Here is a 12,736-nt window from a genome sequence, read left to right as displayed (position 1 = left end):
TTAAGTAATGATGTATAGCTCCAATTTGAACTCTTTCCCTATCAATATTGACATCCCTGAGATTTCCATAGTAACAAACTGTCCACTCTGCTTAAGACTTTCCTTCATTGTTGTGTTCCCTTGCTGGTGTGATCCAACAAGCTCATAGCTCTTCAATCCTCTCACATTTTCCAATCCCAATAATGTCACCTTTTCAAGGACCAATCCTTGATCCAGCGCATATCGTCCATTCACAACCTCTGATTTAACCACAATTTTGTTGCCAATGATATTGCTGTTAAACTTAACTAACGTCCACCTCCCTCCCTCTCTTCCCATCTGCACCTCATCGTCATCGTCCACAAATAGTTCTCCTGTACTGTTTTCGCTGCTGCTCAGCACGACAAGGAGTTTGAATGCAGTCCTCTGAGCAGCTTGTGTTGTCATTGCTTCCCCTTGCATGACCAATATGTTCCCTTCACGAACATGTACATTTATATGATCTGGTGGTGCGTCAAGTGTCATATACGTTCCTTGATTCAAACTCAAGGAGCGAGAGTAATTGAAGAGGTCAAACCAGTTTCCAGCAGGGAAATATGCATCAACAGAGGTTGCTCCTTGCTTAAGTACAGGTGAGATCATGACACCTTTACCGAGAAGGAACTGTGTGCTGATATCAAATGTCTTGGCATCTTGAGGGAAAGAGAAGAAGAGGGGTCGTGCAATTGGAGTCCCTTTTGTATGTGCCTTGTTCATAAGCATATAAAAGTATGGAAGTAACTGATATCGGAGCCCAAGGACTTTCTTGGCTGCTGCAGCAACTGAATCCCAACTATAGAGCTCTTGGGGGGTTGTGTCCTTAGCAGAGTGGTCTCTTGCAAATGGATAGAATGCTCCAAGCTGCATAAAGCCAATCTCTCACATTACTAAGAAGTCAAGGCGAAGAGAGCTCCTAATATTATGATAAAATTCTGCTTCTACAGCATCAAACTAACGATTTGGTCACACTGAGAGATAGACACATGCTTTAACTTTTCTTAAACACAATTTTAAAGCATACTATTTAAGACAACAAATAACTTTGGTTCATTAAACTTTATCATGCAACAGTGTTCCTTGAAAAACTACATATTTCCTGGCTTTTAACATTGGTGAAAAGTTATAGCTTTAGGGGGAGAAAGAGAGATAGAGGCGGCATTGTTGACAAAACTCCAAGCATGAATTTACCTGGATCCAGCGGCAGCAAAGCTCTTCAGTAGTATTACTTGAAAAACCACATATATCAGCTCCAACCATTGGAATTCCAAACAATCCGAAGTTCAAGATAGTAGGAATGGAGTATGCCAAATCGTTCCAGGTAGCAGCATTGTCTCCAGTCCAATGTGACGTGTATCTGCCAGAGCCAAGAAAAGTTGATCTTGCAAGAATGAATGGCCTTTTACCAGTGACATTAACCAACACACTATAAGTGGCTCTAGATTCAAGTAATCCATAAAGGTTATGGACATTATACTCCATTGTATTACCAAAATGTGTAGAAGTGGCTGGAACTGTTCTATAATTGATGGGCAAGTGATCGCCAGAGTTGTTTATCTTGTAGGGAGGGTCATCAAAGGAAGATGATGGTGTAGGAGGGGAAGTTATGAAGTTCGACAATTCATTCATGTCAAGCCACAGGCCATCAAAAGGTACGAGATCCTGGAACTTCTCAATTTCATTTCTCCAAAAATTTTCAGTAGCTGGGTTTAGAAAATCAGGATAATAAACATTCCCTGGCCAAACAACCCCTTGGTAGGGCATATTATCGCGTTTTATGAAGACATCTGCTTCCATGCCTCTCCTATAGGTGTCATATGTATTGTTGATACTAATTCCTGCAGTAAAAAGAAAGACAAACAAAATAACACTTGTCACATGATGATGAGTCGTACTCGTATCTAATTTATCTTATGTAAATGGGAAATTGTTAAAACTTGATGACGGAGACAAGTTACCTGGATCTACTATTAGTACATATTTCTGATCACTCTGGTGAAGCTTCCTGAGAAACGATTTCACCCGTTCCAATGGGAAGTTAACTGGATCGAGTGTGAAGTCCTTAAAACCATCCATGTAATCAATATCAGTCCACATAACCTCCAGCGGTATCCTAGCCTTTGCATAACTATCCACTACCAGTTCAACATCATCAATATTCTTGTAACCCCACCGGCATTGGTGAAATCCTGCACCATATCAATACCATTACTTTGAAATGTGAGTATTTTCATGTGTAATAGTTGTTTCCTAAATAATGAAGGTAGAAGCTGAGAACCAAACAGAACAATTTCAACTTTGATCAGTATAGGAATGACAGGAGTGGAGGAATTTAGCATTCCTAAATTTCTTCTTGGCACACTTTCCACGTGTGAAGTTCAGCACAATGTTCAAAGCAACATCGTCTTTGAGAATGAGGCAACGTATAGTGAGCAATATGCCTTTATCTAAATGTATAATTTTACTTCATATTTAACAAATGATCCGACAAAACACTAGGTGATTTCTTCTTATATGTCCAAGTCTTGGTGGACAAAGTTACCCGGTATCTACCTTGGTGTGAGGTAGTACGGACTCTATGGAATTAGTCTAGGTATACACAAGCTGACCTAGCCGTAAAGATTAGCTCTGGTAGTTGGTAGTGCCGAGGAGATCTGGATGTATTGATCTTTGAATATGAGTTGGTTCTCCGGCGAAGTATCGAAAAGAGTATCCCTGGTGGAGCGCCGGCGGACGGTGAAGCTGAATGGGGTGGTGTTGTGAAGGGTGAACTCTAGGTCTGAGTTTGGGTTAGAGAGGGTAATTGGGGATTGGTTTTCTGATGGGGAGTTGGAGGTTGACGGTGGCGATGGCGGTGGTGGACGGTGGAGAATTTCTTCCGGCACTTCCCATCGTTGGTGGTTTGCGTCGGTTATTCGTATTCGGAGACGGTCGTTTGTTTCCAAACTGTAACGAGGGAGAAAGAAAACAAATTAAATAATTTTTTTAATAAAGTTAATTTATTTACATTAACTAAGCAAAATTATTGTTTAGATAATATTACTTGCATTTCCCCGACTAAAAAAATTGAGTTTATATATAGAGTTAATGATAAAAAAATTACGATTTTCATAACTATATAGTATATTATTTACTTACTTGAATTTTTATTTTATTTTTAAGTTTTATAATGTAATTCTTATTTTCTTTATATTAAAATACGCTCAATATTAAATTGATCTACACATATTTATTATCGATTTGAAAATATATAATAATATTTAATTAACTCAATATTGAATTGATATTTATATCTATCATTCTATCTTGTGACGGTATTCACAATAACAAGACTTTACCTTCTAATTTTTTGGCTAACAATTTTATCTTATGTTTCTGAAAGAGATTGCCTACATAGTATTAACCCGATGTTTTGATCATATAGTAATAACTTTATAATCTATATCAATTCTTTTTCAAAATGTAATAACAATTTTATCAGCTATGTCAGATTTATTTCCAAAATAAATAAAAAGACCTGGCAATGAGGATAAGATTGTGAATATCAGTCCCAAAAACAGAAGAATTGTTGATGAGTTGAAGATTAGCAAAAAGTGAATTTCCAGTGGTAGCCACAGATTTGATTGAGTAACCATAGCCAATTACTTGCTGCTGAGCTTCTTTCTGTTTAATGGATATGGCAGAATAGGGTGAAAATATTGATAAATGGATCAAAAAGAAGATTAAAAAGGTGTTTCTGTGTAAAGATGGAAATTGTGTTGCTTTCATTTTTCTTGATCTATGGAGGAACACAAATTAAAGTGGTCATTTTATGTTTGGTTTTTGTGGAAAACGTCACTTTCCTTTTTGTTTGTCTTCACTCCTATATGATTTTTATGCCTTTTAACTTTTTCTAAATATTTTAAATGGTTGAATATCGTGCCTTAAAATATTTTTTATATAGTTTTAAAATATGTAAATGTTTTTAAAAATAAAAATAAAAAATTTATGTTTGAATTCACGTTGAATAAAAGAATTAAAGATTTTATGGTCAAATTCATGTGGAGTATTAGATAGTTTGATTGAACAATGAGCACCCATAAAATAAATTATATATATTTTCTATAGAAATGAAGAGGAATAGTATAAAAATGAACAATGAGCAATCAATTGTTTGATTGGCACGGTTAAAATTTTTAAAACCAACTCTTCTCTCCTTTACTCCTTGTGACATGATATATGTTGATTGTTATTATATTCTCTTTCACTTGTCGTTTTGAAACTTTTCCTAAAATAAGTTAATACAAAATATATTTTTCCATTTTTCTTTATTCAAAATAATAATGTTCAAATATGATTGTTTTTTTTATGACAGTGTTAAATTTATGCATTTATATTTTTTAATTGGTAGCTAAATGAAATCGGAGTTTGGTAGACAACGAAAAAATTATATATATATATATATATATATATATGTGTGTGTGTGTGCGGGTTCAACCCCCTTTAACCTTTTCGTGTGTTTACATTTTATATATTGGAGTTTCATAGTAAAAATTTTGTCGCCATCCCCATAGTTAATAGAGCATGCACGATCTTAAAAATTTGAATTCGCCATTGACAAATAACATAAATAAACTTTTTCTAAAAATTCGATGGCGTATTTGAGTTGAAAAAAGTTTGATAAAACAAGACAATATAGTGCGGATATTTAAGTATTAGAGACCCAAAGTATTATACGTATTTTCCTCGTACCTTAAGCAACAAAACAAGGGCAATATTGTCTTTTGATCTTTGCGATATCAAACCTGAGAGGGGTAGCTTAGTCATTTCCTTTGTTCACAACGGCTACTTATTTGCTGTCCGTTAGATATAATCATCGTGGGAAATAAGAGAGTCCAGTTCACTGCACGCTCCCCTAGAAGTACAAGTCGGCCGCTAAAAAATTGCCACACACTGCTCAACTTTCTCACACAATTCCAAAAAACAAAGGTAAAAAACCCCATTTTCATGATTCAGGTTTTCTTCAAAAGCCATTAGGGTTTTTTCCCCTCTTCCATTTCAAGAAAATTCTAGGGTTCAAGAATCATTAACAAAAGAAGATGGAGAAGTTGAACAGCATTTTCAAGAAGAAGACTTCACCTAAAGGTAAGATTTTTGTCCCTTTTATTGTTTTTTTTTTCTTTTCATTTTGTGTTTTGAGTTATGATCTATGGCGAAATTTTTGTAATTGATTAACAGAAGCATTGAGGACCAGCAAAAGGGAAATGGCTGTTGCTACCAGAGGTACTGTTTACTGTCTTGGGGTTCTTTTGAAATGACTCACTAGCTGAGAATTTGATTTAGTTTTGTTTGATTAAAGAGTAGCTTTTTTTATTATTTGGATTATTAAAGGGATGTAACAAATTTAGAAATAATACACTCTAAGCTCATTTGGGATCTCAAATGCATAGGCATTAGGCTTGTCCTTGGGCATTTTGCCGTAACTCCCATTTTCCTTGTTATGCAGAAACGTCTTTCTTTTGGGATGCTATAATAGTGGTTGTATTCTTTTAGTTTGATTTTAAATGTACATCGAACGTTATGCTCTATTCCTTGTTAAGCAAGAGATGCTTAATTTGTTTGGACGTCTAGAAATATATGCACCAGCAAAGAGGAAAAAACAATCGCACTAGGCGGAAATTTCTGTCTTTGATATTTGGATTTAGCAATACTTAAGCTTATCAAAGGTAGAGACTAAACTCAAGCAATAGACTATTAGGTATATTAACTAAAGGAAACCCCTCGGAAATATTAGGTTAAGGTTGTGTTGTGCCTTTGTTCTTGGTAGTTTCTACTTTGCAATTAGAATAACAAAGTTGAGTGATTGTGAAAAGGTTCCATTTTTATGTGAAAGAGGTTATTGAGATATACTGGTTGAAGGTTCATTAGTAATTAGACAACAAAGTCATGTAATATCTGTAAAGGATTAGGTAAAAATAGGTGGATGGCTCGGCTCTATTACCTTCTGTTTCAATTCTCTATGGCACTGGTGCTTCATAACAGGATATGATATTAGGAAAAATGGTATAATTAGTTTTTGGGACTAAAAGGTAGTTCAGGTGCATTGCAAAACAATATAACCTGCTTTGCCTGGACAATTCACAGAGTTGGAAGAAGTGCTATGTTGGCTAAAAACTAGAAGTACTTGTTTCCTTTGCAAGTGACTAGCTGTCTGAACTCAAGTACTTAAAGGTTTTATTGACTCTTTTATTTACTTTCCGTGTCATGTTGAGTGTCATTCTTAATTTTGATAAAGCTATCATGGGGTCAGCTGTTTTGCTAAATGAGGAAACAAATTACATATTCCAGGTTTTATATTTTGAACTATCATCATTGTTACGCCATTCTAGTATATTTCACATCATTGTCATTTGCACAAGCAAGGAGTTGGAGAATGCAAAAAGCATTAAACAATTTTTGGAAAAAAAAAAAATCATTGTCCAGAATGTATCATAGTTGGATGTCATTCTTAATTTTTATTTAGATCATTATCATTTTGGTAAACAAGAAGACAAATTTTTATTCCAAGTTATCTTTTGTGTTGTTATATAATGGGTTGGAATATGATAACTTGCATTGTCTTCCTCGTTTCTTACTTGGTGTTTTTACGTTTCATTAATTCTTCTCTTTTTTTGTTCATGTATAACTTTAGGCATTGAACGGGAGATCTCATCCTTACAAATGGAGGTAAGTTATTAGGAAAATGTTCATAGACATGAGGCAAGTGTGTTTGTTCAGTAAGTTAAGAGTATTCTTGCGAAATTTAAGTCACGAAAAAAGTTCAGAGTATTCTTACAATAATCATCTTTTCATCTGTGTAAATCTACTTATTTGTGAAGTTATATAATTCTTATTTCACTATCTCGTAGGAGAAAAAGTTAGTTGCAGAGATCAAGCAAACAGCCAAAACAGGAAACGAGGCAAGTGTTTGCTCATTAATTCTTTTTTTCCTGACTACTTCACTTGGAATTGTGATCATTCTAATAGATAATGCCTTCTAGTGGGTGCTTATTTGCATTGGAAACTGCATACTTTTTGCATCCTGCTGTTTCTTTTGTTTATCAGAATTTGAAATACATACTCTTGAGAGATGAGCCATTCTCCGATTGCATAAATCATTGTCCTTCTGAAGAATTCATGCATAGTCACAACCTTAGAGAAAGAATATTTGATGGTAGTATCAGAATTTGAAAGACATTGATTTGCCTTTGTGATTTGTTCATTTTTCTTTAGAAAAAATGACCTGTGTTTGGGTAAGGTCTCCAATTTAATTGAATCGAGCCAAGTACCCACAGATATTGGCGTGATTCGAATATACTTGCCAAATGTGCGAAAGAATTAGAGCCCAACATAGCTTAACTAATTTCAAATTCTTAATGTTCATTCTCTCACCAACAAACAATTCACAAAATTTGTATATGTATTGGTTTATGTATTTACATAAATGCTTGTATGAGGGAGGGTGATCCATGTTAGCTGGAAGTGTTTCAAAATAGAAAGAGAGGCTGAAACGAAGCACTTAACTGAGTTGTTGAAAAAGAAAGGCAGTGCCCGAGGCACTTGCTAACGAGCAGGTAGGACTGACTTGAAAAAGAGGCTCTACTTGAAAGGAATGTAGTAACTCGATTTATGCTCGCTAAGACTCAAGTTTGAATCTAGGCTAATTAAAGGCTTACAAATTCATTGAAGACTCGATTCAGTTGGTCTTTAAAACACTGATTTTACTCTGTTTAATAAGACTCAAGTTTGAATCAAGGCTAATTAAAGGCTTGGATATTCATTGAAAACTTGATTCAGTTGAAGCTTTGGTGGTAAACATAGATAATTATCCTTGTGATCCAGGTGAGAAATGAATGGCTTTTTTAAAAAAAGGGTGAGGAAAGAACTCATCTCATCCGCTATAAGAAATTTCTTTTTCCTCAAAAAGTAAATCTTGCTCACACACTTTGACTTGTCAGGCCGCCACCAAAATTCTAGCTCGTCAACTTGTGAGATTGCGGCAACAAATTGTCAATTTGCAAGGTAGTCGTGCTCAAATTAGGGGTGTAGCAACTCATACACAGGTCAATCTTTTCTCCCGATTATTATTGTGTATGAAAAGTAATTGAAAATTTTAGTGGATCTTATATGTGACTTCCTTTCTCTTCTGTAGGCACTATATGCTAGCACCTCTATGTCTACTGGAATGAAAGGTGCAACTAAAGCTATGTCTGCCATGAACAAGGTACTGATTATTTGTTGGTTGTGAGTTTTTTTCCTCTTTTCCTTTTAATCCTCAGAACTTTTGAAAGTGAAATATTTGTTTCCTACAGCCTAGCCTTTAGCTCATCCATTTTGTTTGCGTTTGTGCTACCATTTAATTATTAAGGTGTAAATCCCTCCAATTGGTTTATTCTTTGTGTTTTTACTTCTCAGCAAATGGCACCTGCAAAACAAGTTAAAGTGATCAGAGAATTCCAGAAGCAGTCATCACAATTGGACATGACAGTAAGCACTTTCATCCTTCTAAGCGATGCTTCACATTATTGACTTACTTCATGCTATAAGTTCTCTGTACTTATGGACAAATGCAATGTCTTGAAGGCAACTAAACATTTCTGTTTGATGTGAAGTTCAGACTAAGCATACTAATGAAACTATCTGATTTTTCCAGATTGAGATGATGTCTGAATCCATTGATGAGACTTTGGATAAAGATGAAGCTGAAGAAGAAACTGAGGAGCTTACAAACCAGGTTCAATTATTATTCATCATGCAGTTGGTCTGTTTCCTAATTGTATTTTTCTGGTCATCTATTCTAATTTGTGTTTTCATGTTTAGGTGCTGGATGAGATTGGTGTGGACATTGCATCACAGGTAGGTTTTGGATTAAGGATAGTTGAGCGTATGATCAGTTGCTTTCCTCATCTTTAGTTTTCGAGTTGTTTATTTATTATTGATTTTTATTTTGGCAGTTATCTTCAGCTCCAAAAGGTCGGATTGCATCGAAGAAAGTCGAAAATGTTGCCCCCCCTAGGTATGTGGAACTGTTTTAAATCACACGTCATATATGGATTTTCTTATGTAGTTAAGTTGGATTTTTGTGCGTTTAGACGTGTTGAGCTACGTTTCTTCTGCATTTCCATATCAAACTGTCAGAGTCAATTCTCAACAATACTTCCTTTCTGCTCTCTGGTTATACTCTCCTTACTTTTCTGTTCATGACGGTTGTTTTACACTCCTTTTACCTAATGCTGACTATGAAATTTCATTGATTAATGTACTGAGCCCAATCTAGAATTCCTCTACATTCGTTTTTGGCGTGGTCAGAACAATCAGAAAATAGTATTTATGGTTAATATGAAATGGCTCCTAGTTCTTCTAGGGAACATTAAGTTTGCTACTATGTTAGTCTACCTAACAATTCTTCCCTATGTGAATGCAGTTCTGATACTGCTGCGGATGTCGAGGAACTTGAGAAGAGGTTGGCCTCTCTTCGAAGAATTTGATGAACGTGCATATTTGTGGACAATTTTTATATGTGATCCTTGTATAAATTTCGCTTTTAGAATTAAAAATATAGTATGTACCATGGTACCAATTTGTATTTCTCAACTATTTTGCTTTTAGAATTAAAAATATAGTATGTACCATGGTACCAATTTGTATTTCTCAACTATTTTGCTATAGCACCAAACATCAACATTTATGCTGTAAGAATGAAGTGGATCCTATTTGGGTTTTATGATCCTTCTCCATGTAATTTTTTGTATGTAGTTCCTTGAATTCATTGATATACCTTCACAAGGTAGAGGGAAGGTCGTCTACGTACACCCACCCTCTTCATGCCCCACTTGTGGAACTATACCGGGTTTGTTGTTGTTCCTCAAATTTGTTTCACATTTCATATCAATACAAACTTCTGCTACAATACGTTACAGGTTATGAAACCAAATGAAAAGCAGAACTTAAACTTATTTTTACTTTTTTCCTTAAATATTACAATATACCATCAAGCCAAAAGCAGTTCTTCAGTGAATCAAACTTTTCCCATCTTGACCAACTTTGAATGGAAGGATTGGTAGACTCTGTTCATGCCAGAAGAAGTTATCAGGATCAACCTCAGTCTTGACAAGCACAAGCCTGTCATAATTGTTCTTGTAGTACTTTTTCCCCCAGACACTAGCTTCCAAGAAATTTGAGTTGGCATTTCTGTTCATGCCCAAATCAAGATCTCTATAATTCACATAAGCTTCTCTAGGGAACTTGGAAACAAAAGTGCCCATGTACTCATAAAGTCCTCTGATCCAGTTGATATGTTTATCTGCAGTTTTCTTATCTCCATCTGTCCAGGCTGTTAAGTACTGTATCTTGCAGATAACCCCTTTTCTGTGTGGGAATGGGATTGAAGATTCTGATATCTTTCCCATCATTCCTCCATAGGGATTCCATATCATCATAGGTGAATCATCTTGTAAAAACTTCTCCCACATCCCTTGAAGTCCAGTTACTGGAACTGGTACACGGAGAAAATCCGATTTAGCCTTGAAGTTTACTGTTGGGAATAATGACTTCCCTTGAAGTAGGAACTCAGGTTTAATGTTACTTGGATAACCAGCAATGTAAATGACTGATTGAATCCAGCTCATTTCGATACAATCTTTTTGTGTCAATCCCAATTCAGGGAAGCTATGATTCATCACATCAAGAAGCCTATCAGTTTTTCCAAGAAACAAGGCTTGGTAAGCTGTTTGCACTGTTTTCTTCCCCTTTGTTGAATTGACTGTAGTTATGAGGATTCTGATGAAGAGATCTTCATCAATCTTGTGTGCAACATGTTGCCATTTGTTTAAGACTTTTGTTGCACCAGTTTCCAGTGTCTTTGGAACTGTGAAAACTGTGACAGTTGATGGAACAGGAACAAGTTTAACTTTCCAAGCCAAAATTATGCCAAAACTGCCTCCTCCACCCCCTCTGATTGCCCAAAACAAATCCTCTCCCATTAAGGCCCTGTCAAGAACTCTGCCACTGGCATCAACAATCCGAGCATCGACAACATTGTCTGCTCCAAGACCATATTTCCTCATCATAGGACCATAAGCTCCTCCAGTGATATGACCACCAATTCCTAAGCTGGTGCATAGGCCAGCAGGGTAACCATGTGTCTTGCTTTTTTCTGCAATCCTATAGTACACTTCACCAATCGTCGCACCAGCTTGAACCCATGCACTGTTGTCCTCAATGTCCACTTTAATCGCACGAAGTTTAGCTAAGTCAAGCAAGATAAAGGACACTGATCTTTTCATCTCTGATGTGTAAGATATGCCTTCATAATCATGACCTCCACTCCTAACTCTGAGCTGAACTTTTAGCTCTTTCGCGCAAATGACTGCTGCTTGGATATGGGATTCAATCAAAGCTGTGAAAATAAGCAGAGGTTTTTGTTGAGAAGGTGTCAAACACCTTAGATTTTGGGCAGTGGATTTAAGGACAGAGTTGAATGAAGTAGCATTGGAAGTAGGAGTGAAGAAAGCTGTGGAGAAAGGGATCGAACGATCCGAATGGAGTGTAATACATTGGTAGAATTGATCTTGAATTGTATATGAAACAACACATGAAGCTGAAAATAGTAATATGAATGAAAATAGAATATTCATAGAGATTGAAGAAGCCATGAGCCTCTCTTGTTTTCTTGCTTGTTCTGTTTTCAACAAGTGTAAATCAGAGGCCTTATATTCAAAATTTTCAAGACCTTTATCCCATGTTTGGAGGATGGGAAAGAGAATAAAAAATTTGGAGAGGAAATGGGGCAAGGAGAAAAATATCCCTTTTGTTTGGGTTGGAAGAGAATGGGGAGGAAATTATGACTCGACATAATTAACTTTCAATTAATGTGGCCTAGTGGTCAATCAAGTGATTGAGAGTCATGAGGTCTCACGTTCAGATTCTAGTGGAGAAAAAAAAAAGATTAGGTGATTTTTTTCATTTGTTTTAGCCTTGGTGGATAGAGTAACATGGTACCCGTTGTTGATAGCAGATGACATGTATCCCATGGAATTAGTCGAGGTAAGCAAAAGTTGACTCGGACACCATGATCATAAAAAAATGTGAGTTTGGTCCTTTTATTGAATAAATATGATATAGTTGAACTTTTTTTAGAATTATATTATCGTCAAATATGGAGTAACAATACAAGTTTAACATAACATGTGAGTAATTAAGTGGTGAAATGGTTAATAAGTATTGGTAAACTTGTGAATATGCACAAGCAAAGAAATCAAAAATGAACATTTCAATTAATTGAAAGTTAAATATATCAGATATCATAGAAACAATAGAATTTATCAATAACAAAAGCACCAAGAGTGTTTTTTTTTTAATTTCTCCCCTATTAACCTTTTCTTTTTTTCTTACTTTTGCTTTTTCCATTTTGCATTATTATATCAAATAAAAGAAGGAAAAGCTTCAAAATATTATCTTTTCCATTTCTTTCCTTTCTCTCCTTCCCAAAAAAAAAACAAGTTTTTGGTAGGTAACTTAATGAACAATCTCTTTTTAACAAAGGAAAAATTGGAGATTTGTGGAAATAAGTAGTGGCTAGTGGGGTTCATGGGAAACTAAAATTTAAAGACTTAAAAAAGAAAAGAAAAAAAAAGTCAACATCATATTATATGCTTTGTTTTTTGCCTAAATTTTAGGATGCATGAGAAGGCTTCTATTATAA

At 35.4% G+C, this 12,736-nt stretch overlaps 3 protein-coding genes across 3 annotated transcripts; 1 reads left to right on the top strand and 2 right to left on the bottom strand.

The window, feature by feature from the left end:
- LOC125836396 (alpha-glucosidase-like) lies at window positions 1-3,800 on the bottom strand. The gene is made up of 4 exons (XM_049515570.1): window positions 3,533-3,800; window positions 1,974-2,204; window positions 1,207-1,853; window positions 1-879 (listed from the first exon to the last, which is right to left on the bottom strand). The coding sequence occupies exons 1-4, from the start codon at window positions 3,648-3,650 to the stop codon at window positions 1-3; spliced, it is 1,875 nt and encodes a 624-aa protein (XP_049371527.1). The 5' UTR covers window positions 3,651-3,800.
- A 1,091-nt stretch (window positions 3,801-4,891) lies between these two features.
- LOC125836766 (vacuolar protein sorting-associated protein 2 homolog 2) lies at window positions 4,892-9,637 on the top strand. The gene is made up of 11 exons (XM_049515967.1): window positions 4,892-5,139; window positions 5,233-5,277; window positions 6,686-6,720; window positions 6,903-6,953; window positions 7,992-8,096; window positions 8,186-8,257; window positions 8,449-8,520; window positions 8,687-8,767; window positions 8,854-8,889; window positions 8,988-9,049; window positions 9,458-9,637. Exons 1-11 carry the CDS (start codon window positions 5,094-5,096, stop codon window positions 9,519-9,521), a joined length of 669 nt encoding a protein of 222 aa, XP_049371924.1. The 5' UTR covers window positions 4,892-5,093; the 3' UTR covers window positions 9,522-9,637.
- Window positions 9,638-9,903: 266 nt separating this feature from the next.
- On the bottom strand, window positions 9,904-11,699 carry LOC125836765 (berberine bridge enzyme-like 15). Its single transcript, XM_049515966.1, has one exon. The coding sequence runs from the start codon at window positions 11,685-11,687 to the stop codon at window positions 10,044-10,046; it is 1,644 nt and encodes a 547-aa protein (XP_049371923.1). The 5' UTR covers window positions 11,688-11,699; the 3' UTR covers window positions 9,904-10,043.
- Window positions 11,700-12,736: the final 1,037 nt, after the last annotated feature.

The sequence above is a fragment of the Solanum verrucosum genome, unplaced genomic scaffold, assembly GCF_900185275.1.
Source record: "Solanum verrucosum unplaced genomic scaffold, falcon-dt-bn FXZP01000278.1, whole genome shotgun sequence".
Classification (NCBI taxonomy): domain Eukaryota; kingdom Viridiplantae; phylum Streptophyta; class Magnoliopsida; order Solanales; family Solanaceae; genus Solanum; species Solanum verrucosum.
The sequence above is the reverse complement of the archived record's forward strand: the minus strand, read 5'-3'. Positions and strand labels throughout refer to the sequence as shown.